The sequence below is a fragment of the Oryctolagus cuniculus genome, chromosome 8 (assembly GCF_051225735.1).
Source record: "Oryctolagus cuniculus isolate XC-2025 breed Fujian yellow rabbit chromosome 8, ASM5122573v1, whole genome shotgun sequence".
NCBI lineage: Eukaryota > Metazoa > Chordata > Mammalia > Lagomorpha > Leporidae > Oryctolagus > Oryctolagus cuniculus.
This window is the reverse complement of record NC_142874.1, coordinates 54,011,293-54,036,756: the sequence shown is the minus strand read 5'-3', so window position 1 is coordinate 54,036,756 and position 25,464 is coordinate 54,011,293. Positions and strand designations below refer to the sequence as shown.

At 46.7% G+C, this 25,464-nt stretch overlaps 1 protein-coding gene and 1 long non-coding RNA gene across 2 annotated transcripts in view; one reads left to right on the top strand and one right to left on the bottom strand.

The window, feature by feature from the left end:
- Positions 1-14,784, bottom strand: part of LOC127483150 (uncharacterized) — a 20,809-nt gene extending 6,025 nt beyond the window's left edge. The window contains exons 1-3 of the long non-coding RNA XR_007909100.3: positions 14,491-14,784; positions 13,062-13,132; positions 8,888-9,015 (exon numbers count right to left, since the gene is read on the bottom strand). This is a non-coding gene — a long non-coding RNA (uncharacterized LOC127483150). The remainder of the gene's footprint in view (positions 1-8,887; positions 9,016-13,061; positions 13,133-14,490) is intronic.
- On the top strand, positions 13,823-25,464 carry LOC127483147 (uncharacterized). Its single transcript, XM_051819479.3, has 2 exons — positions 13,823-14,575; positions 24,606-25,464. The coding sequence occupies exons 1-2, from the start codon at positions 13,973-13,975 to the stop codon at positions 24,612-24,614; spliced, it is 612 nt and encodes a 203-aa protein (XP_051675439.3). The 5' UTR covers positions 13,823-13,972; the 3' UTR covers positions 24,615-25,464.

The window sequence follows — 25,464 nt, the reverse complement described above, 5'->3', positions numbered from 1 at the left end:
TGAGGGAGATAAACTATGTTGAGAAAGGTATGAAGTATGCATTAAAAGTTACAGTGGCTGGGGCCATCACTGTGGCATAGAGGGTAAGGCCGCCACCTGCAGTGCTGGCATCCCATATGGGTGCCAGTTCAAGTCCCAGCTGCTCCACTTCTGATCCAGCTCTCTGCTATGGTCTGGGAAAGCAGTAGATGATGGTCTAAGTGCTTGGGCCCCTGCACCTGTATGGGAGACCCAGAGGAAGTTCCTGGTTCCTGCCATCGGATGGGCACAGCTCTAGCTGTTGCAGCCAATTGGGGAGTGATCCAGCAGATAGAAGAACTCTCTCTCTCTCTCTCTCTCTCTGTGCCTCTCCTTCTTCTATGTAATGTTGACTTTCAAATAAAATAAATAATTCTTTTTAAAAAATAAAAATAAATAAGTTATAGTGGTATATTTCTTAACCTGAGTGGTGGGTACAAGTATGATCATCTTATTTTCATTTGAATTACAATTTAGATACATTTGTTTAATGAGAATATAGTTATTCAAACTATGTGAGTATATGTTATATACATATACAACACACATGTATACATGAGTAATACAATTTCAAAAAATTTTTCATCAAAATAAAGTGCCTTTTAATTTTATTTTTCTTATTGCTTACTTTTTATTTTAATTTTATTTGAAAGGCAGAGAGAGAGAGAGAGAGAGAGAGCAGGTGAGAGTTTTCATCCACTGGTTCATTCCCCAAAGACCAACAATACAGCAGTAGCCAGGGCTGGGTTAGGCCAAGGTCAGGAGCCAGAAATTCAATCTGAATCCTCCATGCGGGTAGCAGGGACCCAAGTACTTGAGCTATCACTTGCTGCCTCCCAGGCACATTAGCAGGAAGCTGGAATTGGCAGTGGAGTCAGGATTTGAAACCAGGCACCTTGATATAGAATATGGGTGTCCTGAGTGGCATCTTAACTACTGTGCCATGTGCTCACACCTTTCCACAAACTTTCTGATGTACCTTTGTACACACACATTCTTCAGTATATCAGGGCACTTCAAAAAGTTCATGGAAAATAGGCCAGCTCTGCGGCTCACTAGGCTAATCCTCCGCCTGTGGCACCGGCACACTGGGTTCTAGTCCCGGTTGGGGCACCAGTCCTGTCCCGGTTGCCCCTCTTCCAGTCCAGCTCTCTGCTGTGGCCCGGGAAGGCAGTGGAGGATGGCCCAAGTGCCTGGGTTCTGCACCCACATGGGAGACTAGGAAGAAGCACCTGGCTCCTGACTTCGGCTCGGCGCAGTGCGCCGGCCGTAGTGGCCATTTGGGGAGTGAACCAACGGAAGGAAGACCTTTCTCTCTGTCCCTCTTTCTCACTGTCTAACTCTGCCTGTCCAGAAAAAAAAAAAGAAAAAAGTTCATGGAAAATAAAAGATAACTTTATTTTGGTCTAAAATATTTAAAATCATATACACTTTTTTGCATAATATGTATTTTCCCTCAACTTAATGAAAACCTTGCTTATGCATATATTCTCTCTATATATTATATATACTCATGCATATATATGCACACATATGTATGTAAATATGTATGTGTACACTCTATATATGTATATATACCCCCCACACACCCTCATACATACACAAACTCCTCAGTACATAGGATATTTCTCATCATAATTTTTTTTTTAAGATTCCACATGTCCTTAGAATCATGGTACAATAGAACCCTATTGACAAGGATACGTTTTCTGGGTTTTCTTGGTTTGCTGTTCCCTTGACCATCTGGACACCCCATGTGACAGCAGCTTCCCCTTCCCAGTCTATGCCCTACCCACAGCGCACTTTTCTGTTTCTCACGTTTGCCCCATGTCTCTGCCTGTCTGAGGGACACTGCTCCTGCTGTTTCCTTTGCATAAAGGTGCCTCTACTCCTCCAGTCTCAGTTTCAGCAGCATTGCTTTTATGGGGTCTTTTTGACTTTTATGGGGTTCTTCCAACTAGGCTAGTTTCCCACTGACAAGTTTCCAGAGAATCCTGTATGTTTCCTTCTTATTACTCATCCCACTTGCAAATACTCAAATCTGTCTTCCCGAGAGTCTATAAGCCACTGGAGACAGTGGTCGTTTCTATTTGGCTTACTTCTAATCACTAGTGCCCAGCCCAGGCATCTAGTGGACATGCAACAGCGCATGCTGAATGAGTCACATGACATTAGTAAGTAAATTTTATCAGTGACATTGGGGATATTGGTTCATCCGTGTTTCCTAAGAGCGTGGTGACCAATTAGCATGAGCACTAAAGAACACAGAGTGTTGGTGCTGAGATTTCCCGCTATTATATTTAATCTGGCCCAGCAATTGCTTCCTCCTGATTGTAATAAATTGGGATTAGGATGGCGATGTCACTTTAAATGCCTCTATAAGGTCTTCCTTTGACTGCTGTGTAAGAAAAAATAGCAGTTTCCTTGCAGAGAGGAGCACAGGATGATGCATTATTTGAGTTATCACTGTTCAATCAAAAAGTGCATGAAGGAGCCACATAACTCACCGAGACAGCAATCACCACGGAGTTATGCAGGTCCCTTATGTAGGTGATGAAACAGCCAAATTCCCTGACAGTGGTGAATTATTCCTCGTGTCACTAATAGCGATGCCAAAAGAAGTGTCAAGGCCACAGACATGGAGAGTGGGGGTTCTTCTAAGTGCACGAGGGAAAATTTGATGTGTTTTATTGCTTTCTTTTAATCTGGATCGTTGAGATTTTAAAATAAAATTGCAGGGATGCTAAGCCCAGCCGGTGGCTAGAGTGATTCATTTCCAGGTGGCAATGGTGTCAGTAGTGTGGCCTCTCCCCAGGCCACTCCTGGGCTGGGGACCATGGGCCTCCCCATTCTGCCACCATTCATGAGGCTCAGCTGTCATGGCAAGTCCTAACAAAGGGTGCAGGCCATGTGGCTTTTTGTTTTTCATTTACAGTCAAATAATCCAGCAAATACATATCCCCCTCTCTCTCACAGTCACAGTATTGACCTGACATAATGAATCTCTGATTTTTAAAAGCCACGCAGTCTGACAGATAGGTTAACCTCGGAATTTGAAATCTAGATTAGGAAGTGTTTGGAATGACCTTGAAAACTGTAGGTAAAACACTAAATTATACTAATATACATGTTTATTTAAGCTTTTTAATGTTTTTAAAAGCCCCTCATAATATTACAGATAAGTAAAATCTTGGGCCTGATTTCAATTTCAGTCAAATTCCACCTAATAATGTTGCAGCCGTAAACCGTCTCCTTAACAGCCCATAATGTTAAACTGAAAACAGAATTCTGAAAGCACACTCTCATGCTGTCTACCCATGAAATAAGCGTTACAGACTTTCAACAGATGTCTTTAATAGACATTGTTATTAAAAAGAATATTACATAAAATAAATTTAGACTGTTAGTCTAGCACAATTACTAAAGGACTACTTCTGCGTGTTCAGATAATCACATCTACACTTAATTGGGAGGAAAAGAACTCCTGCACATTATAATCTCCAAGTAGTAGCCATCCACTCATTTACCCATCCACCTCATTATCCCAGATTAGGATTTGTTGGCGCCTTCTACATATCATAAGCTCCAATTTTCAGGAAATTAAAAGCTGGTCAGGAAAAAGAACTCCACCTAACAAGTATCAGCCCAAGAGCAAAGCCCTTATAAAAATCTTGCGGGAAAAAATCTACTCTTTAGTTAAATGTGCTAAAAAAAAGAAGAAGAAGAAGTTTAATGGTTTCAGGCACCTTAATATTTTACAACTTGAAAATAAGTTAGACTTGAAGGAGAAAAAAAGGAAGTTCCACGTCCATAATATGGATTAATGCCTCCGGTGTGTTTTAAAGATGACACAAAGCTACTAGGAACAACCAGACTATTTGTGGGGAAATTTGCTGTACTGTGCGTGAATATTTTAAAAAATCCACTACCTCTTAGGCCAACATTGGATTCTGGTTTCTGCCTTCAGGCTTGCAAAATGAAAAACATTATCCACTACAATTAATTGGGTAATAACTGGAATTTACATGGCCTCTTTCATTCTAGGATATCAAACAAGGCAAGAAGGAAAGGCCCACTTTCCCAACCAGTGGTCCATCCTTTTAGTGGGAAGCTGTGATGTAGGTCAATCAGAGCATAATGACCACCGAGATGGCCCTGAGCCTGATCTCCCCTGGTGGCAGAGGAAGTCCACCCAGGAGGGCCTTAAGAGAGGTCAGAAAGCAAAGCGAAGAGGCCGGCGCCACGGCTCAATAGGCTAATCCTCTCCTCCACCTGTAGCGCCGGCACCCTGGGTACTAGTCCCAGTCGGGGCACCGGATTCTGTCCCGGTTGACCCTCTTCTAGTCCAGCCCTCTGCTGTGGCCAGGGAGTGCAGAGGAGGATGGCCCAGGTCCTTGGGCCCTGCACCCCATGGGAGACCAGGAGAAGCACCTGGCTCCTGGCTTCAGATCAGCACGGTGCGCCAGCCGCAGTGGCCATTGTGGGGTGAACTAACGGAAAAAGGAAGACCTTTCTCTCTGTCTCTCTCTCTCTCTCTCTGTCCACTCTGCTTGTCAAAAAAAAAAAAAAAAAAATTAAAAACAAAAAAAAGAAAGCGAAGCTAAAGTGATATCTTTCCCAGGTGACGATGTATATACAGAGTGTTGGGCTGAAGCCTTGTGTTTATTCAAATGCTCTATGTTCAGGCAGGTCTGGGAGACTGGGATGGGTCAGCACTTGTAACTGGTTCAGTGGTAGTAGTGCCTGGGCTTGCATGATGAGCAGGGTGAGGACAGGTTCAAGATGAGGCTAACCTCCATTGCATCCTTGCTCAGCAACTTATTGGCTACGTGACCTTGGAAGCTTACATGAACCTCTATTGTCTCATCTCTAAAATGGAGCTAAAATAAATCACAGGTAGTTTTAGTGGTTGCATAAGGAAGAGAGTTTGGCAAGTAGTAGCAACCATTAAATGCTAGCTGTTATTTATTTTAAATATTTATTTTCATCTACTTGAAAGGCAGAGCAAAAGAGGGAGGGAGGGAGGGAGGGAGAGAGAGAGAGAAAGAGAGAGAGAGAAGGAGAGAAATATCTTCCTTTTGCTAGTTCACTCCTAAAATGCTCACAACAGCCAGGGCTGAGCCAGGCCAAACCCAGGAGCCTGGAACTCCATCTGGATCCCCCACATGAGTTGCCGAGGCCCAAGTACTTGGACCATCACCTGCTGTCTCTGAGGATGCATTAGCAGGAAGCTGGCTGGGAGACAGAGTAGGCAGAACTTGAACCAGAACTCTGATGTGTGGGATGCTGGTGTCACAGCACAGGCAGCACAGGCAGCACAGGCTTAGTCTGCTGTGCTACAAGGTCTGCCTCACCATTATGATGATAGTGATGATGATGATGATGATGATGACGACGACGATGATGATCCTAGTCTTGCCTCTCAATTATTTGTAAGTTACATTTCAAGTGGACTGACTGAAAGGATAGGTCTTACTACTTTATATATGTAGGACAGAGCCGGCTACAGTCCTTTACATTGTATGAAAGCTGACCATGAAGTTACAGAAGCAGCAATGAATGAGTAGAGGTTGACATGGATTTAGAAAGCCTGGTTCCTGAGTCCAGCTCCACCATTTACAACTTAAACAAACAACATGGGTCTCTCAGCCTGAGGGGTGTGTGTGTGTGTGTGTGTGCACGTGTATGAAAAGTTGGGTGATAAATCTCACCTGCCTCCTAACATTTCTGTGACGATTGAATGGGATGATAGATGTGAGCACGTTTTGAAAACTATAAAGCACTTAGTTTAAATAAATTGGAGTATTCTTATAATTTTTATCATGCTTAAAGCCATTTATGATGACTTATTTCTATATCCATATTTTCCCTACAGAGTTTATTCTTATTTGGAACAATTGTTATTTATTAGTCATTTATGAATAGACAGAGAATTAGTTTTGCTGACAGCCTTTTGCTAACAATAAACCAAAATGAATTTGTGGTTTAATAGTACTTTAATACTTCTGCTTTTCTCTTTTTTTTGAAAGTTGATCCCTCACAATTTGTTGAAACAAAGAGGATGGTATTGCTTAATCATTGTTCTGCTAAAGTTCAACAACTTGTACTTGATGTTCTCACATTTCTTATAGAATATACGTTTTCCACTTGGATTTATGACACACACATACACATACACATACACATACAAATCTTGCTTTGATGTCAAAATGGTCATACTAGTATAGTTAGAAACACGACAGAAATGAAATTTATCTGAAACTTCAGGTCTTCATGAGCTGATCTCAAGGGATAGTTATTGAGAAATTTGACCAAGTGAAGAACTTTACCTTAGGAAAAGGACAAAAAAAAAAAAAAACTCAAATAAATAAACATATCATTTCTTTCCCCCGGCAAGGTTCTTTATGCTTAGCCATCAGAAAAATCAACTGAACTTTGACCACCGTGGCCCAGTCATGAGCAAAACACTGACTACCTACAGCCTAGATAGAAATGGCACAGCTTGGCCTCCAGGTAGCACGGATGCCTGAAAGGATCATCCACATTAATGAAACACTTTCCTTGGGATGCCATCTGTTTATTTCAGGTCGCCCCTAGAACAGCTCCCCTGATCTCAAGTCTGATCTGCCCAAAGCACAGGGAACTTTGATGACAGGAGAAATGCATAGTCACATGCTATTCAATGCCATGCAAACTTCCATTTCTTTAGCACATTTATTATCTTCTAGTCTTTAGGGAAGCAACCAATGCAGGTGAACTGCGTTACCTGCGAGTTACAGTTATCACATCTCAGTCTAGCCCTACTCCAGTACGCTCGGCTTAGGATGCAGGACCTGGCACTCTGCAAGCCTCCTTTCCCCTTTGCCAGCAGCTCCCCAGAGAGGCTCTGAAAACACCGGGAGTCTGCAAGGCAGGAGGAGGAGAAGGGACTAACTCCTTGCCATTTGCTCCCTGCCTCCCCTGCTGTGAGAGCCCCCAGCCACACTTCTTGCCTGAGAAGCAGCAGTTCTTTCCACAGCAGGGAGTGAATCCAGTGTTTCACTTGCCCAAGCCCTGCAGAAGCAGCCTTCTATGCCCCTTGAGTTGCAGGCACCCTCGGAGAGCAGTGCCTTTGCCTGGAAGCCCGAGTTTTAGTCCCATGGGGCATCTCCCCTAAGCTTCTAGATGTTAACAGTTCCATTCGCTTTCCTTCTTCCCCAGCTCCAAGGGTTAGAGAGCTGCTTCCTGCAGTTGTGGTCTCTGGCATCTTAATATCCTCTTTTTACACTTTTAGTTACTGTATTAGTCAGGGCTCTCCAGGGAAACAGAGCCAATAGGATAGACTCATAGGAAAATGTATGGAAAGAGATTTATTATGGGGGATTGGGTCATTGCAATTTTGCAGGCCAAGGAGTCCCATGATCTGCCCACTGAAAGCTGGAGGCCTAGAAAAGCCAGTGGTTATCAGCAGGTCCAAGACTCAGGAGCGCTGATGCCCCAGGGCAGGAGAAGGCAGGAGTCAGCTCCTGCGGGAAAGGTGAATGTTTTTGTTCTATTCTGGCCCTTGGTGGAGTACAGGATGTCTAGGCACACTGTGAGAGCCACACTCTGTACCCAGTCTACTCATTCCAAATCTCTTCTGGAATCATCTTCACAGACATACTCAGAAAAATGTTCTCCAGTGATCTGAGCATCTCTCAGCCCTTCAAGTCTACACGTTAAGTCAAATACCACAATGATCCAGTTAACAATTTTGTACCCAGTTATGACTAACCTGGATGGCTTCTGCCTCCTAACTAGACCCTGACTGATATACCAGCTGCAAATATGGATTTACTTGTTAACACACCCACAATATTGTCTTTCCTATGAGTAAGCTCATGGTGCACATCCATTGCACTTGTCCTCCCAGAAACTAATCTTTTTATGTTGGCAAATTTCCCCACCCCTACTCTCTGTTCATGGAGTTTAGGCAGGACTGACTCTGTTCTTTACTGCAAGGAGTAGGTTCAGGATCATATGCAACTACAGCCTGTCCCAGCCTTAGTGGGTAGACATGTGCCCCAGATGCACTTGAAATCAGTGTCATCTTCCTAAATTCCCCAAGTGCCTGGGCAAATAAATCCCCAGATTATTTACAAAAGCTAGGTTGAGTTGTGTGCTTGTCTGTGATAAGCTCTTAAACAGAGGAGTAAACCTCCAGCAGTGGTCTTTCAGCAGACATGCAATGGACATTTGTGTGGGCAGTGACAATTCTCCGTGGCCTTCAAACCATACCTACAGTGGAGTTGGCAGTGGCAGGTAGGTGTGTGTCTCATGTGGTCTTCCTCCAGCCTCCAGCCTGGCTGGATTCTTACTGTCCATTTCCCCACAGAACCGACTCCACATGGCCACTGGCTGATGAAAAGGCAGAAGAACCTTGGCCAGTGGCTTGGTGCTTTGACATCCAGAATGTGTGAGACCAATGTCACTTTCCAGATGCCCATTCTAATTGACATTTAGCTTAATTACCTTACATGGTGATGGGGCCAGAACTGAAATACTTCCTCATATTACCTTCCAAATGTGGTTATCTGCGACTGATAGCTAAGTGAAGATAGGAATAGGAAGAGGGTTGACATTTATTGAATAGCATTATAGACAGAAATTGGACTAAGCACCTTTGTTTCACAACCAACATAGGAAATCTGTCTCACCATCCACTTTCGAAAGATGATAGAGGTGAGGCTTAGAAAGGTTACTCAACTGTTCAAGGTTAGAAGCTAATAGATTCAAATCCAGTTCCCTCTGCAATTAAGCTCACTCCCTTTCTCCACATCAGGAAGGATCAGGGAAGACAGCAGGATAGTTCAAAGAGAAACGACCATCACGGAAAACGTCTGTGTCCTACCTGTCTCCTTGTTTTTCACACCTCAAGCTCCGAGGCAGAAATATGGCTGGAAAACTGTTCTGAAGCATCTTTGCAGGCCACAATCGGATCCTGTGAATTCAGGGAAACAAATCCCAAAGCCGTAGTGCCTGCAAAGTTGGAAAAGTCTTGAGTAGTTTCTTGTCCAGCCACAAAAAAATTGAAGTTTATATTGGTAGAGTGATTTACTGTCACCCATTAGCATATTTTATACTTCACTGAATTTAGATAGGCAAATTATATAAACATTTTATATATATAAGCAAAACATGTCAGATGTCAGGACTCAAAATATGTATTTAATTAAAGAAATACATCTCTTAAAAGCAAAGCCCTAAATACATATTAAACGATAGCCTAATCTGAAGGTAAATGAGATATGCCACCTTCCAGATATTAAGTGACCCACATAGACAGTAATACCTCCATTAATGAGGCAAATGCATTCTAATGGCAGACGTTAGTGTCAGAAACTTCATTACTCGCTGAGGCAATAACACAGAAGTCATAAGGACCTATCCGAGGAGGACAGAGAAGAAGTGGTACAGAGTGAAAGTATTAAATATTAACCAAAGTAACATCAAGTAGGCTGCTAGAGTATAAGTATCTGGAAGTTCTGAGAGAGATGGTTGGGGGAGGGACAAAGAAGAATCACAGGGCTAACCTGGGATCCTCCATGGAAGTGGGGAAGAACTTTGAAGAGGGCGCCTTTGGGGTAGCCTAGACTACAGCAGAATGGACTCAGCCCGAGTCAGTCACCCCAGCAGTCCCAGGCTTCAAGCCGGGAGCTGGCCTAGACCCATCTGCGAAAGAACACACACTAGAGAAGAGACAGGACACCTGTGATCTCCTCCCAAGAGGCACCTAAAGGCAACAGGGACAAGACCAAGGTCCAGGGAGACACATAGGTGATTGCACTGAGTTCTCTATCTCCCCATTCATTTGCAAACCCCTGAGTAAGAGGGGGTACCTTGCATGACTCCATTGGAAGTAAACGACCATGTAAGGTTACCTGATTGCAGCTCCACCTTGACTAAAACTCACTTGTCAATGCACCAGACAATCAGGACAGGAAAATGACCCTGAGGGGATGGCTCCTCTTTTTCCTGATGAAGGCAAGGAGGCTGGGAGGCAGGTTAAGGGACTGGCCAGCTAAAGAGACAGAGGAGACAGCCAAGGATTGTGAGACTCAGAAATGAGAGGCTGGGGAACCCCTGACTTTGGCTGATTTCCTCTTTCTGCCATAAACCCTGCAGGACAAACATGCTTCTATTCACCGAGGTATTTTTGTCCCGTGCAGCTGTGCGGCTTAGCAGGAGCCTTGCCGATGAGCCATGTGACTCACGCCAACATGCTGCATGTGATTTATGAAGACGCAAAGCAGAAAACAGCCCGCTTCGTGATGAAGCCGCTTTGTTTTTAGAGGATTGGCTCATCAAGGATCGTGGTATCATTTGGTCCTTGCTTGCTTGTTCTGAGCCCGCCTCTGCCAGCGACTCTCCTGCTCCCCCCCTCCCTTCCCTGTTTGCACGACTCCCTGCTCAGATGAGGGTGCCTCCAGTTTGAAAAGAGAACGGACAGCCACAGCCAGAGGATCTGTAGCCCTCCACTGCCACAGGAGGTGTACTGACTCTCAACCCTGCCAACCACCCTGGCAGAAACGCCACTGGGGCCTGGAGCCCAAGGCGTGAACGAAGGGTGAAACGGGACCAAGTTTTACTGGGTCCAGGCTAGAGGATTCTTCGGGATTGTCTCCCTGCCTCACTGATTAGGAGAGCAGCCTCGGGGATGCTTCTGGAACATGCACAGGGCAGAACGACCCTCCTTCCCTTCCTCTCTACCTCCCACTCCCCAGAAGGTGTCAAAAGGAAGGGGCTCAGCTCTCCATCTCTAAGAGCTTTAACACCTCCCTGTGAAACTTCTCCAGCTGGCCTGGACTCCACCTGTCTTTTCCTGCTCTCTCTCTCTCCCTGCTCCAGCAGCATGGTCCAGCAAGGCCAAGGGCCACATTTATTGCTTGAAAAATGGGAAAGTCATCCCAGTGGATAGCTAGCTCCGATTTGTGCCTGTGACACATAATGGCTGCTTTGTGACAAAGTAGCTGTGACCAAGAAAGCAACTTTGGCAATATCCTGTTTATCTGCTCCCAGGAATGTTCTGTTACCCACTGATAGCCCTTCCTCTCCCCCTCCCCCAATACAACGGAGCAGAAGAAAAGTCCCTCAGAATTTGTAAATAGCAACGCGGTCATAGGGCCTGCACTTTGAATACTTCCATCTCAGATTAAACTGTGGGAGGCTCAGGAGGGGACTGTATTCTTGCCGTCCAACTCGTTCATAAGATTTATAGTGGATCTTACTCCTACCAAAGAGGAGCACAAAGCAGAATTGGGAGATTTGCAAAAGAAACTCGAAATAACAAATTTTAAATTTTCACAGTGTATACCATGAGCCAACAAGATTCTATTTTATGCTAGAAAATAAACAAAATGAAATAAAAGTTTTGAGACTTTTTTTTTTCCCTAGCCAAAGCCTTACATTCAGTATCCTATCCTTTGTTTAATTTTGTTGGAGCCACTTTGGGTGCAGCGTTTCCAGGGCAATTTTTGGGTTTTTTGTTTGTTTGATTTCTGTGTGGCCCAGCCCCGCCCCCACCAGCACACACACAAAGGACCCGGACAATTGGGTAGAGGTAGTAGCTGTTCTCTCTCCCCCTGAAGCTTTGAAGGTGCTTCCAGATGCATCAAAGTGCTTCACTGCTCTGTGCATCTCCCTCTAACATCAAAGCCTCCCTCCAGGAACGTGTAGTGCAGTATACCATGTCATTCTAAAAGAGCTATTACTCTCTACTTATTGTGCAAATTTTTATGGAGATGCCCTGGTATCTTACTGGCCAAACCACTTGACTTCATAGTACTTTCTTCTAGCTATTATTCAGAACTGTCCAGGAAAATTATCAGAGAGCCTGAAACTAGTCCTGCTGACTTTTTTACCCTTTCAGTGTCTCCAATGCTACCCCCGTTTTGCTAGGTTCTACCAGCAAAGCAGCTGGAGAACCTTTTTCTTAGGAGCTGGGAAGGAGCTAATTAGTTTTAAGTTGCAATTAAAGAAAAAAGTTTCACCTTTATAAAATTATAGGCAGAAGATTCTGAAATGAATAGATCTGAGATATAAGAGCTAATAGGTACGCTGGGTTGGACTATCTAATAGAATTTTTTTTTTTTATTTGACAGGGTTATAGACAGTGAGAGAGAGAGACAGAGAGAAAGGTCTTCCTTTCTTTGGTTCACTCCCCAAATGGCAGCCACGGCTGGTGCTGTGTTGATCTGAAGCCAGGAGTCAGGTGCTTCTCCTGGTCTCCCATGTGGGTGCAGGGCCCAAACACTTGGGCCATCCTCCACTGCCTTCCTGGGCCACAGCAGAGAGCTGGACTGGAAGAGGAGCAACCGGGACTAGAACTGGCGCCCATATGGGATGCCGGCGCCGCAGGTGGAGGATTAACCAAGTGAGCCACAGCACCGGCCCTATCTAATAGAATTTTCTGCAATGATGGAAATGTTCTGTAATTCTGTGTTGTCTAATATGGTGGCTACTGAGCAACTGAAATATAGCTTGGGGTGAGCACTTGGTGCAGCGGTTAAGACACCTGGTGGGACACCCGCATTCCATATCAGAGTGCCCGGGGTTCAGGTGCTGCTTCTGCTTCTGATTTCAGCAGCCTGAGAATTCACACCCTGGGAGGCAGTAGATGATGGTTCAAGTAACTGGTTCTCTGCCATCCATGTGGGAGACCCGGATTGAGTTCTGGGCTCCTGGCCCAGTCCTGACTGTTACAGGACGTTTGGGAAGTGAACCGTTGGAGGGCAGGTCTCTCTCTGTATTCTGCCGCTGCCTGTCTGCCTTTCAAATAAAAATAAACAAATTGATAAAAATTTTAAAAAAATATGGTTAGTATGACTGAAGAATTAAGCTAAAATTTTCATTTAATGTTTGTTTACTTAAATTGTCACTGTGGCTAGTGGCAACTGTATTGAGTCCCACAGCTCTAGAAATTAACTGTGTGGGGGGCCAGGGTGGGGGAGGGGTCAGTGGTGTGCTTAGAAAAATCTAAGACCTAGGTTGGAGGGAAGAGAAGGAAAAGGAAGAAAAATCCGTACCTATTTGAACCTTTCTGGAAGAATCCTTCTGAGCTGTCACCACAGTCTCTGCGGCAGGCCCGCAGTCAGTCCTGGAGAGAAGAACCTCATCATTTATTTTCATTAATCATTAGGGAGCAAAACTGCCATGCCCACGTCCACGCCGGGCACTCTCCTGCATTCGTGCCTACTGATTGATAGCATTTCCAGTCATCTCGCGCCAGGCAACGACGAGGGGGAGAGGTTATGAAATTGCCTCCTCACTTAGCAGCCCAAGCCAATAATGTGTCATTGTGTGGGGCTGTCACTTTTACACATCCAGGGTGCCCAGTAACAGGTAAGACACCCGCCCTTCTAAAGCAACAGAAATCAGCAGTTGTGCAAGTGGAGCGGGCTCACGCTGAGGTCGCAGAACCCTCAGGCCCCGTCCACTTGTCTGATTGGAGGTCTTCAAAATGTTCCCTGAGCTGGCCAAAACCCGGGATACTTTGTGGGGACTCCAAACTCGGGTTGCCGTGGGCGGCCTCCTGGGACAGGGGCCCCCAAGTCCCAGTCACCCAGCCCCTTCCTCTGTTTTCATTTTCCTGTTAGGTTCTAATAAGGAAGCCTGGAAGAAGAAATCTTGGAAAGTATAAGGAACCAGACATTAGTTAAGTCTTTCTCCATGCAGGGGGTGGGGGGAAGTTTGTTAATTAACCCACATTCCACTTCTGCAAAGTTCTCTCTCTCTCTCTCTCTCTCTCTCTCTCTCTCTCTCTCTCTCTGCCTCCTGATCTAGCCAGCCGGGGCGCATTTCTTAGCAAGATACTGAAGAGTGTGGCGCCAAGAGCCGGTGCCTTTTGCATCCTGAAGTCTTTTGTTTTCCCCTGCGGCCGCCGGCTCCACAGAGACGGTCCAGTCAGATAAAACGAGGCCGCAGCGTGCCGTTCAAGATGTCAGCTAGCCGCACTTCTGGAAACCCAATGTCCCGCAGGTACCGGGTAGCCCCAGAGGTCAGGCGGCGGCGCCCAGACCGGGTTCTCGGACTAGGAACGGGGGCGGGGAGCCTGGGAGCGCAGCCGCGCGTCCTCACCCCGGCCCGCTCCTCCCCTTCCCGGGCTGCCACTACTTTCTATCTCCATTGTTCCCCTCGGCGCGGCAGCCAGGCCGAGCACGCGCTCCGCAGCCAGCAACTTCCTCTGAAGCGGCGGCGCCTAATTACAAGCAGCTGCTGGGCTGCCGGCTGGCCAGCCCCGCGCGCGCGAGCGAGCGAGCGAGCGAGCACGCAGCCCGCGCCGCCGCCTGCCAGGGAGGCTGCGGCCTGCGCGTGGCGGCCGTCCCTGTGCCCAGGACGTGCCCACCCGCCCTGTCAGAGTGGGGAGCGGCCCTTCTGTCTGTCTGTCTGGCTGTGGCTCCCGGGGGCCATGTCCGAGTTGTTTCCATTGTTAAAGGGGAAGCCGCCTGCCCTCACCTGCAGCTTCCCTCCCCTGGCGGGCCTGTTGTCTGCGTTGTGCCACCACAAGGGACTGATGTCTGGCAGGCCGGAGCGGCTTCTGGTGAGTGGAGGCACTTCGGGAGCTGTACACAGCGCTCAGCCGGCATGGGGCTGAAAGAGGATCAGTGTTGCCTAAGAGCTAAGCACGCACCAGGGGAAGACCCCAACAAACCCAGCTTGACAGGAGCGCTGGGCAAGAGCGCTGAGGACTTGCCCTGGTCGCTCCTCAGAGCTCTGAGTTCATTTTGCATCAGCGGTGATCTTTCAGGCTTGGCTACAAAGATGACTGGGATCCAAAATTAGGCTTTGAATGTGTAACACAAGGCTCCCGGCCACACCCACCACCGCCTCTCTCTGCCCCGTGCTGCGGCTTCAGAACCTGGCCCCGGGCCAGATCTGGCCCTTCTGGCTTCCTAGGGAGTGGCTGGTTGCAGGCGGGGCTCTAGCGTGGGTGAGGGCATGTGGCGCAATACAGGAGGCACAGGGGAGACGGACATGCTTGGGAATGACACAGCGCCCTCAGAGCGTCCACCCCAGCAGTCCACAGCTGGGAGGACCATTGCAAGATCCAGGGCACCTGGGGCTGCCTGCATGGCGGCTGCCCGCCTGTGCCTTCCAGCCTAGGGCTCATGGCCGTTCAACAGCGGGAGAGCTGTTCACTCTCCAAACGCCTGCAACTGCCAGGGCAGAGCCAGACTGAAGCCAGGAACCAGGAACTCCAACAGGGTCGGCCACATGGGTGGCAGGGACCCCACTGCTAGAGCCATCATCTGCTGGCTCGCAGCCCCAGGTGCATTAGCAGGGAGCTGGATCGGAAGCAGAGGAGATGGAACGGATGGATGCAGGAGTCCCAAGGGACAACTTAGCCGGCTTGCCCACAACACCAGCCCCCAAGCTGCTCGTTTTACAGGGCTGTTTCCAAGCATGCAGGCCCTGGCATGAGAGGCTCGTGTGGGCCAGACAGGAGCCTCTTCCAGGGGGCCTATTCTTTCTGTCTGGGCTTCAGCAGTCACTCCGCGGCCTGCAGCTGCCACCAGCTGTTTGTTGAATTGTGTTCCCTTCGCAGCCTTCTTTGTTTCAAATCTCAGTAAAATCGCGCCTCCTGCATGGTCCTGGGCAGAGGGGCACGGGCTAGGAAGGAATAGTAAGAGTGACCGGGGTGAGCCAAGGTCGGGCCCAGAATGCGAGTTGTCGCTGAGTGCTTGGGAACCGTGTAATACATTCTCCATCAGCCACCAAACATCTCTGCAGCTTAACTCCCTCCAGGAAAAAATACCCGTCTAGAGAGTTTTTTTGGTGTTGGATCCATGGCCCGCCTTCTGACGCTTAACAAGCACAGAGGGCACCATCGCAGCACGGAATGGCAGCACGAGGCGGCGATTTCAGCCCGTGCTGCTGCGAACCGCGCCATCGGCTCCTGCCCTCGGCAGCCTGCAGGGCCCAGGGACTCCGTGATGTGGTTTTTGGCAGGTTTGTCTGCGAGCCTGCGATGAGGTACAAGCTGAACGGAGGTCTCACCTGAGAACATCAGGGCCGAGACACTGTTCTCTGAAGCAGGACCGTGGGAAGGTAGGTGCACATGGTTGAGTTGGCTCAGCAAGCGGAGAAAAAGAGAAACGCGAGAATGGGAGGTGGGGGACGATAAAAAGTGTTCAGCTTTATAACAAATGAAGTTGAAAAGGGTAAGCTCTGGATTTTGAGAGAGGAGGTTTAGGTTTAGATGGTTTCCCTCGCTCTCTCGCTAATTATCGGCATGGCGCTGGCAATTCACCGACGTCTCCTCACTTAGGTTTTCTCATCTGTGAAATAGGGTGAAGACGGCAACTGTTTTGCATTCTGCCATGAGTGCAAGTGTGTGTGTGTGTGTGTGTGTGTGTGAGAGACTGTGTGTGTTTGGTGGGAGCAAGAGGGGGAAAATGTTAGACATGTTAGAAACGTATTTTATAGAAGAAAGGTAAACTATTTGTAATAATAGCATCCACCTGTGCACCTTCTAACATGTGTATTTTCTTATATATAAATGACTCACTAGGTCCACAAAATTGGAATGGGTTTTTGATGGAAAAGAAATGTCATTCCTTTTTCAGGTATAAGATCATCTTTTTAAATTTATTTATTAACTTACTTTAATAGGCTGTGACACTATTTTTTAAGACTTATTTATATATTTGAAAGGCCAACAGAGAGAGGGAGAAGAGAGATCTGCCATGCACTGGTTCACTCTCCAAGTGGTAGTAACAGCCAGAGCTGGACCAGGCTGAAGCCAGGAGCCTGGAATTCCATCTGGGTCTCCCACATGGCTGGCAGGGGCCCAAGTACTTGGGCTATCTTTTGCTGCTTTCCCAGGTGCATTAGCAGGGAGCTAGATTGGAAATGGAGTAGCCAGGATTTGAGCCAGCACTCTGATATGGGATACCAACATTGCAAGCAGAGCTCAACCCACTGCACCACAGCACCAGCCTCATCTTTTTAGTTTTAAAAACCGTCTGTTCTGTAATTTTTAAGCTATTAGGTGAGGTTGTATTATACCCCATAAAGGAAGCATGGAGGCTTTCAGGCCCTTCTGGCACCTGTGAGTGCTTTACAAAGATGTCCACCACACTCGAGGGCAAGGTATCATGTGTCACTCCTCCCACCAACACATGGAGAAACTGAAGCCTGAAGAGGTGAGGGGAGGTCACCAGGGCAGCAGGTGATGGGTTGGCTTCTGGTCCCTGCCTCCAAACCCTGCTTCAATTTGTCTGCCTTATAAACAGCCATCAATAACTTCATGTCCAGGCCACACACTGTCAACCAGGACCCACAGTGTGCAAAGCATCTGTGTGCAAATGAGACGACCCCACCCCCTTCCTTGGGGGACACAGGATACTGAACAGGAATAGAGGAGAAAGAAAAAACTGCCACCACTGGAGTTGTACACTCCATCCAAGGCCATTCTCACAGTGAAATTCCAGGAAAAGTAAGCAATGAGTGGCAAATTCAATATCATCGGTCAATCCACTACTAACGGGTCAAGATCACTTCAACCTTATGACAGAACCTCCCAAACATCTACTGTATCGAAAAATCTATTTTTAACATGAAGAGATTTTTCTTTTCCCATGCAGAGAAATAGACTGATGATAAAATAATTAAAATTTCATGTTGGTGTTCACATGTTGTGATAATGCATATCATCATGTGCAAGTCAACAGATACTTGGGTTGATGGAACATTTCTGTTTAAAACTTAAGGTTGTGACCCATTCCCTTTTGCACATTGTCTGTGTGGCTGTAGCCTGGTTCTGCAGCAGCTCTGCAGCCACAGGCTCTGAGCTTTGGTCTCCTCCTTTTCCTCAGAAATGGGAGCCAAGGGCCTATCTCAGGGTTTCCACAAGGACTAATTGACTTCATGTTTGTAACAGTATTGAAAACAACCCTGGCACCAAGTGTATAGGATTTCCTTCTTCACCACCTTGAAAATATTTTTTAAAAGATTTTATTTATTTATTTGAGAGAGAGAGAGTTACAGACAGAGAGGGAGAGACAGAGAGAAAGGTCTTCCATCTGCTAATTCACTCCCCAAATGGCCGGAGCTGGTCCGATCCTAAGCCAGGAGCCAGGAGCTTCTTCCAGGTCTCCCATATGGGTACAGGGGCCCAAGGACTTGGGCCACCTTCTACAGTTGTCCCAGGCCACAGCAGAGAGCTGGATTGGACAAGGAGCATCCAGGACTCAAAGTGACACCCATATGGGATGCTTACCACAGGCAGAGGCTTAGCCTATTACAACACAGCGCCAGCTCCAGGATATATTCTTTATATAGCACTTTAATTGTTGGAAGTACTTTCATACACCTTGCACATGATTCTATAAGGAAGCTAAGGAAGGTGTAATTATGCTTTCCATCTATACATGTATGAGAAAATTCTTTCTCTGAGTGTTTCAGTAACTTGCTCAGAGTCACACAGAAAAATTGGTACAGAACTGGAAGCCTGGACCCAGTCTCCCCATCCTGGGATCTTTCCATTTACCTCCCTCTCTGGTTATCCTTGTCTCCACCTCAAGAAAGCACCTGGTTTGCAGCCCATCACAAACCAATCCCAGCTCCCAGGAGGCAGCTCTTTGGTGCCTCTTCCCAACCCTCCCTGCACTGTAAGCCCAGCATCAGTCCCTTCCCATTCTTCAGTGACTTCCTTCTTCATCTATTCAGGTCTGCATGTTTGGAGTCTAGTCTATGTAGCATATAAAATCAGGAGAATTTTATTTTACAAGAAAGAGGTTGAGTTAGATTCCACCATTCATGTTGCTAAATATCTGCAGTGTGATAAAATCATCCCAAATGTCACCAGTCCCTGGGGGACTTATTAATAATTAAGCAATTTGAGTTCACTTAGGAATGCAGATTCCATTTAACAACAGAATGTACACTAAATATGTCCATTATATTGCAGCTTGCAGCAGAATATGTTAGAGCTCTCAGCTGGGGTTCTCCAGGACAGATGAGAAAGTTAATGTAGGTATCAGTCTTTCCTAAAGGCAGCACAGAAGCCAAAAGTAGCATCTTGGATTGGTTTATAGATTTTGTGTTTATTAGGAATGTTTATTAGAATGACTAATAATGGAAGAAGCAATGAGGGGAGGGAAGGAAAGGGGTGGGGTGGGGAGAGCCAGGAGAAGCCCCAAGGAAATGGGAAGAGAAGACCCAGTGTCTGTGGAGGAGTGAAGCATTTGTCCCACAATGATTCCTAAGGAACAGATCAGGAAAACCGTCATTCTGTTATGTCCCACTGTGTGGGAAGGCCATGTACATGCTTACTTTGCTCACATACACTTTCTCTCTAAAACATAGTTCTGTTTTGTTTTTAAAAGATATTTAACTCATGGGGACTGGCTTTGTGGTATAGCTGGTAAAGCCTCTGCATAGCCAGCATCCCACATGGGCGCCAGCTTGAGTCCTGGCTGCTGCACTTCTGAGCCAGCTCCCTGCTAATGCGCCTGGGAAAGCAGTGGAGGATGGCCCAAGTGCTTGGGCCCTGCACCATGTGGCAGACTCATAGGAAGCTCCTGGTTCCTGACTTCAGCCTGGCCCAGCCCCAGGCCATTGTGGCCATTTGGGGAATGAACCAGCGGATGGAAGATCTTTCTCTGTCTCCCTGTAACTCTGACTTTTGAATAAATAAATGAATCTTTTTAAAAAAAAGAACCTGTTACAATTCTTTTTCTCTTCCAGAGGTTTACTTTTTTTTTTTTTTTTTAACAGGCAGAGTGGACAGTGAGAGAGAGAGAGAGACAGAGAGAAAGGTCTTCCTTTTCCATTGGTTCACCCCCCTATGGCTGCTGCGGCCGGCACACCACGCTGATCCGAAGCTAGGAGCCAGGTGCTTCTCCTGGTCTCCCATGTGGGTGCAGGGCCCAAAGACTGGGCCATCCTCCACTGCACTCCCTGGCCATAGCAGAGAGCTGGACAGGAAGAGGAGCAACCAGGACAGAATCCGGCGCCCCGACCGGGACTAGAACCCCGTGTGCCGGCGCCACAGGCAGAGGATTAGCCTGTTGGCCGCGGTGCCAGCCCAGAGGTTTACTCTTACTTCCTAGGTCTACCTCCTTTTGGAGATGATCAAGGGGAGGAAGAGAGAGCAAGCAAGGGGCGGGGCACTGTAGGTGAGACTGTGGGAAATGGGTCTCTCCAGGCTTTAGTCTTGGAGCTCTAGCTCCAACCTTTTACCTTGACCATGCTATTAAACTTCTCTCTCTGGGCTCCTTTCCTTACCACTAGCAGTTTTCATGATCTTAGACACCCTCCCTAGCCTCAGTATTTCAGAAGGCTAGACTTGGAGCAAGCAGCATTGGGGCATTTCCTTTTAGAGGAAAATGACTGTGGATAAAGCCTTCCACTTCCTTGTTTTTCAAATGGAAACTACACTGTAAGCCATGTCATTTCTTTCCTCCCTCAAAGCACCTGCCAACTGAATCAATGAGCCATGAATTTAGCCATAAAAGCCCCCATGATAGAACAAACACCTGCCCTGTCAGTGGAATGGGACAGGCTGTCACCAGGAAGCTGAGTGCAGGGAAGACCATGTTCTTGTGCAGGGTCATAGCTGGGGTGCTGGTCAAGACAGGACAGCCATAGTGTGGAGGGTGGACTGAGCAAGCTTTGCAGCCTCTTAACTTTCATCTGGACATCAGTGGGACTCGAGGTGCAGCTGGTACAGCTTCAGGGCCCTGCCAGTCTGAGAAAGGGATGGGTCTGTCTGGGGCACACTCAGCTAGTACTCTCTGTTGATAGACACTGGGCCCTACAAATAGGCTGTTGAGTGGATTCAGACCCCAGTTCTTGAAAAGAACTTAGCTGATGGAGAGGAATGTGAAAAGAAATGGGGGAGAGTGCCCTGAGGGGCTGGCGCTGTGGCTCACTTGGTTAATCCTCTACCTGCGGCGCCGGCATCCCATATGGGCGCCAGTTCTAGTCCTGGTTGCCCCTCTTCCAGTCCAGTTCTCTGCTGTGGCCCAGGAAGGCAGTGGAGGATGGCCCAAGTGCTTGGGCCCCTGCACCCACATGGGAGACCAGAAGGAAGCACCTGGCTCCTGGCTTTGGATCGGTGCAATGCCGGCCGTGGCAGCCATTTGGGGGGTGAACCAACGGAAGGAAGACCTTTCTCTCTGTCTCTCTCTCTCTCACTGTCTGTAACTCTACCTGTCAAATAAAAAAAAATTAAAAATAAAGAAAAAAAGAAATGGGGGAGAAAGCAGGAAGGATACAGGGAGTAATTTATCACAGAGCAGCCTCCGGGAATCAGAGCAGGGGGATGAGTTTCAAAACAATCTGTGGTTGCCAGTGTCATGGGTACAGCAGGTTGAAGCCAACTGTGACACCAGCATCCCTCTTCAAGTCCCAGATGCTCCACTTCTGATTCAGCTCCCTGCTAATATGCCTGGGAAGGCAGCAGAAGATGGTCCAAGTGCTTGGGCCCCAGCCACCCATGTGTGAGACCTAGATGGAGTTCTAGGCTCCTGGCTTCTGTTTGGCCCAGCTCCAGCCATTGTAGCCATTTGAGGAGTGAGCCAGTGGATGGAAGTTCTGTCTCTTTCTTTATTTCTCTCGCTCCCCCCTCCCTGTAACTCTACCTTTCAAATAAATAAATAAATAAATAAAATCATGGGCCTAGAAATGCAAAAGTGGTGGAGAAAGATGACTTAAAGTCAAATAGATCAATAAACTCAATTAACCCAGATGGGTTTTTTTTTAATTAAAAAAAAGTTTTTAGCCACTGATTTGTTTTCTGATTGTGAAAGTCATTGTTATTTTTCCCTGCTATGACCTAGCTTGTCCCAAATGACAACAAAGTGTGTTATACGTCACCATTTATAGAAGCAGAGGTGAAATGTGCTTTAACACACACACATACACCCCAACTCCACCACTATTACCACCCACCCACCTGAGAAGTTGAAGAATTGCTTTGTTCTTGAAAAAAATCTAGAAAATTCTATAGGTACATCGAGGATAATCCACTGAACAGTGGGATCCATATGGGACATCACATGGGGGCTGTGGGGTCGCATCAGACAGGAGATGTGGCCTCCCTCCTCAGCAGGATTAACAGAAAATGTGTGTACAGGTGTGTTGTGCATGGGAATTGTTACCTGGTTCAGTCGCTGTGATTTTTCACACTTCAGACTTCTGGCAAACGCATCCTTAAAATGTCAGGGCTCTAAGCATAATCACGGATTTTCCAAGTTGGCAGAACTGTGGCCCTACCAATTCATGGCACAGATGATTAAGCTGCAGCCCAGAGAAGGTAGGGAGATTAAGTGTGGGTCACCCAGTTGGTTAGCCAGAGATCCGGGCATGGAATTCGGGTCTCTTGACTCCTGGTCCTATGTTCTTCCCACTCAGGGTAGACTCTAGAAGACCTGTTTTGTAGAATTTCCTTTGGGCTTTGTACTCAGCTGGAGACAATAAATCACATTATGGGTTTAGGTATCGAGTCTTCAGCAGCTGAACCAAGCACTCTCCACTCTCACCCCACTCTTGCAGGGTCCTGTGCAGAGGAATTCGACAGGAGCACTCTGTTCCCAGAGCACATGGGTTCTTTCTCATCAGAGCTCTTTTTCTTTGTCCTGAGGTTAATTTCTCTTTGGCCTCAATTTCTTTTTCTCTGAGCCTAATCACTTACCTTAGTTTGTAAACCATCACTTACATAAGTCACCTTTAAATTTAGGAGACACTAAGCATAGCTAAATCAACCCATAGTACCTGAAAAATCACCTGAGTTTGTGTAGCATTCCTGTCCTCCCCTCAGAGTGACCTCATGGTGGGAGGGGCCTTTGAAATCATGTCAGATATCAAATCTCTCTTTTGAAGACGAGGCTAAATGACTTGCCCAAGAGTAGTGGGCAGAGAAGGGAATGGAATGGCTCTCCTAGACTCCCTGGTGTTCCCTCTTTCTATTTTGTCACACACCATCTTGCCAAAATCTTGCTTTACATCCTCTCTTGGCTCCTGTCCAACCCCAGGTAGATACGAATGACAATGAGACGAAGACGATATGTCCATAGAAAGATGTAGTTAGAATACCTCTGAGCAGAAGGATCTGCTCCACTTCTCTTTGCTGCTGGACAGCACTGTCCGTTGCCCTGTCTGCCAGACTGAGAGAGCCGGGCATCATGATAAGCAGTGCTTGAGTAAGTCTTGAGAAGGGTCCTGTGGCCAACTTCTGGAAGCAGAACCACCCAAAACCATCCTGTTGGTGTTTAGCCGGCCCAGGGGACATCCCTTCAGCCTTTGTGGGCTGCTTGTGTTCCAGGGCAAGTTGGTGAGTCTGTCTCATCCTTGAACGTGAAGCAGGTCTAATAGGTGATCCTCATGGACTGGCTCAAGAAGTTGGCTATGTGTGTGATACTGCTCTGTAGATTTTTATTTCGTTTGGTCTAGAAGCAGGTGCCACATAGGCACACGTGCCATTGGCCAGCCCCAGATTTCTTTTTGTTATTATTTTATTTTTCCAACACTTTGGTATTTTTAGAGCATGACCACTGAGAAGTGAAATTCAATGAAGTTTTTTTTTCCTTGTTTTTCAGTGGTGGTGAAATTTATTGGCTTCCAATAGAATTTTCATCGTGTGGGTTAGCATTTAATCTTGGTCCACTTTTTGACTTTTCACACCCTTTACAATATTAGAAATCTTAAAGATGAGTCAATATCCTTTGAAAGTTGATTCAAGAACAGTGCATCAGCAATCACTATGAAGATTCATAAATGGCTTTAAAAGAGCATGATCTATGGATTTTGAAGTTGAAAATACCTCCCTAAGACCTGAACACTTAGGTTTCTTTACCCCAGAACAGATAAGTACTGAAGCTAGTCCTAAACTGTCAGTGGTGTGCACTGGGTGTGAGGAATACCAGCAAAAAATTGGCAGAATCTTCTTGGGATCTCATTGAGCTTCTTTAGTGGGATTAACAACCGGCCATGTGTGAGCCAACTCACATTATCAAAGCCTTTTGTAAACCTAGCAGATACAGCACACTTCCTCTGTACAGGGAACCACAAGTACCACAGGGAAGTCACTCCCACCTCACCACGGCAGCCCGAACACACAGCTGTCTCGCAAGTGTACAACTGACTGTATTGTGCAATCATTAGTCTGCCAGGGAGCAGAGCTGTATTTTGCTACATAGGAAAGTGGGGGGCCGGCGCTGCGGCTCACTAGGCTAATCCTCCGCCTGCGGCACCGACACCCCGGGTTCTAGTCCTGGTTGGGGCACCGGATTCTGTCCCAGTTGCTCCTCTTCCAGTCCAGCTCTCTGCTGTGGTCCAGGAATGCAGTGGAGGATGGCCCAGGTCCTTGGGCCCTGCACCCACATGGGAGACCAGGAGGAAGCACCTGGCTCCTGGCTTCGGATCAGTGCAGCGCGCCGGCCGCAACACGCCAGCCGTAGCAGCCACTTGGGGGGTGAACCAACGGAAAAAGGAAGACCTTTCTCTCTGTTTCTCTCTCTCACTGTCTAACTCTGCCTGTCAAAAAATAAATAAATAAAAATTTAAAAAAGCGGAAAGTGGGGAAGGTTTTGAGAGCTATCTTATTCCTACTGCTTGTCTTTCAGAAAGAATGACGAACCTGATATCTTGCTGTCTGTCCTTGACACTTCATGGAATAAGGAATGATAAACACAGCGAACCAAGTAGCTTCTTCTGTTTCAACCTGGAAATTTCCTCAGGTGCAGGGCTGTGACTGTAAGTCATGATCTGGCTCCAGTTTCTTCAGCTGGAGCAAATTCATATGTTGAGACCATGTTTCCATGGGTGCTTCAAGAGGTGGTGCGTTCCTCCCTGTGGAAAGACCCAGCCTCAAGCTGGTTGGCTATTCAGAGAGAGTAATATGAAAGGGATTTAAAAACTGGTTGGGTGGCCAGACTAGATGACCCAAACAAACCCTGATTGGCTTTCATTCTAGCATGTTCTCTAGTCTGCAGAATCTGGAATGTTTAGTGTTCTACCCTTGAAACAAAGCACACTTTTCCCTACACAGGGCCTTAGCCTATGCCATCTATACCCCACCCTCATACATATTGCATAGATTTAAAAAAAAGGTTCATATCTTGATATAAATGTTTTCTGCTCAGAGACACCATTTCTGACCCCTCTATTATAGAATAGCACTATGATATTCTCTATCTCTGAATCTGTTTGGTTTTCTCCCCAAACATATGCAGTTTGTAAGAATGCACACTTGTTTGTGGGATGATGGTCTATATACCGTAAAAAGTAATCCATGTCTGTTTTTGTCATTAGTATGAATTTGTGCTTAGTGCATAATTGGTACTTAAATAATTGTTTAATGTCTAGCTGAATGAATATTAAAATTAGAGTAGATTCATGTATAGCATCCAAAGCTTCAGGATTTGATGGTTGTGTGGAATGTTTAGAGACAACCTACTCCTTTTTCAATAAAGAATAAATACC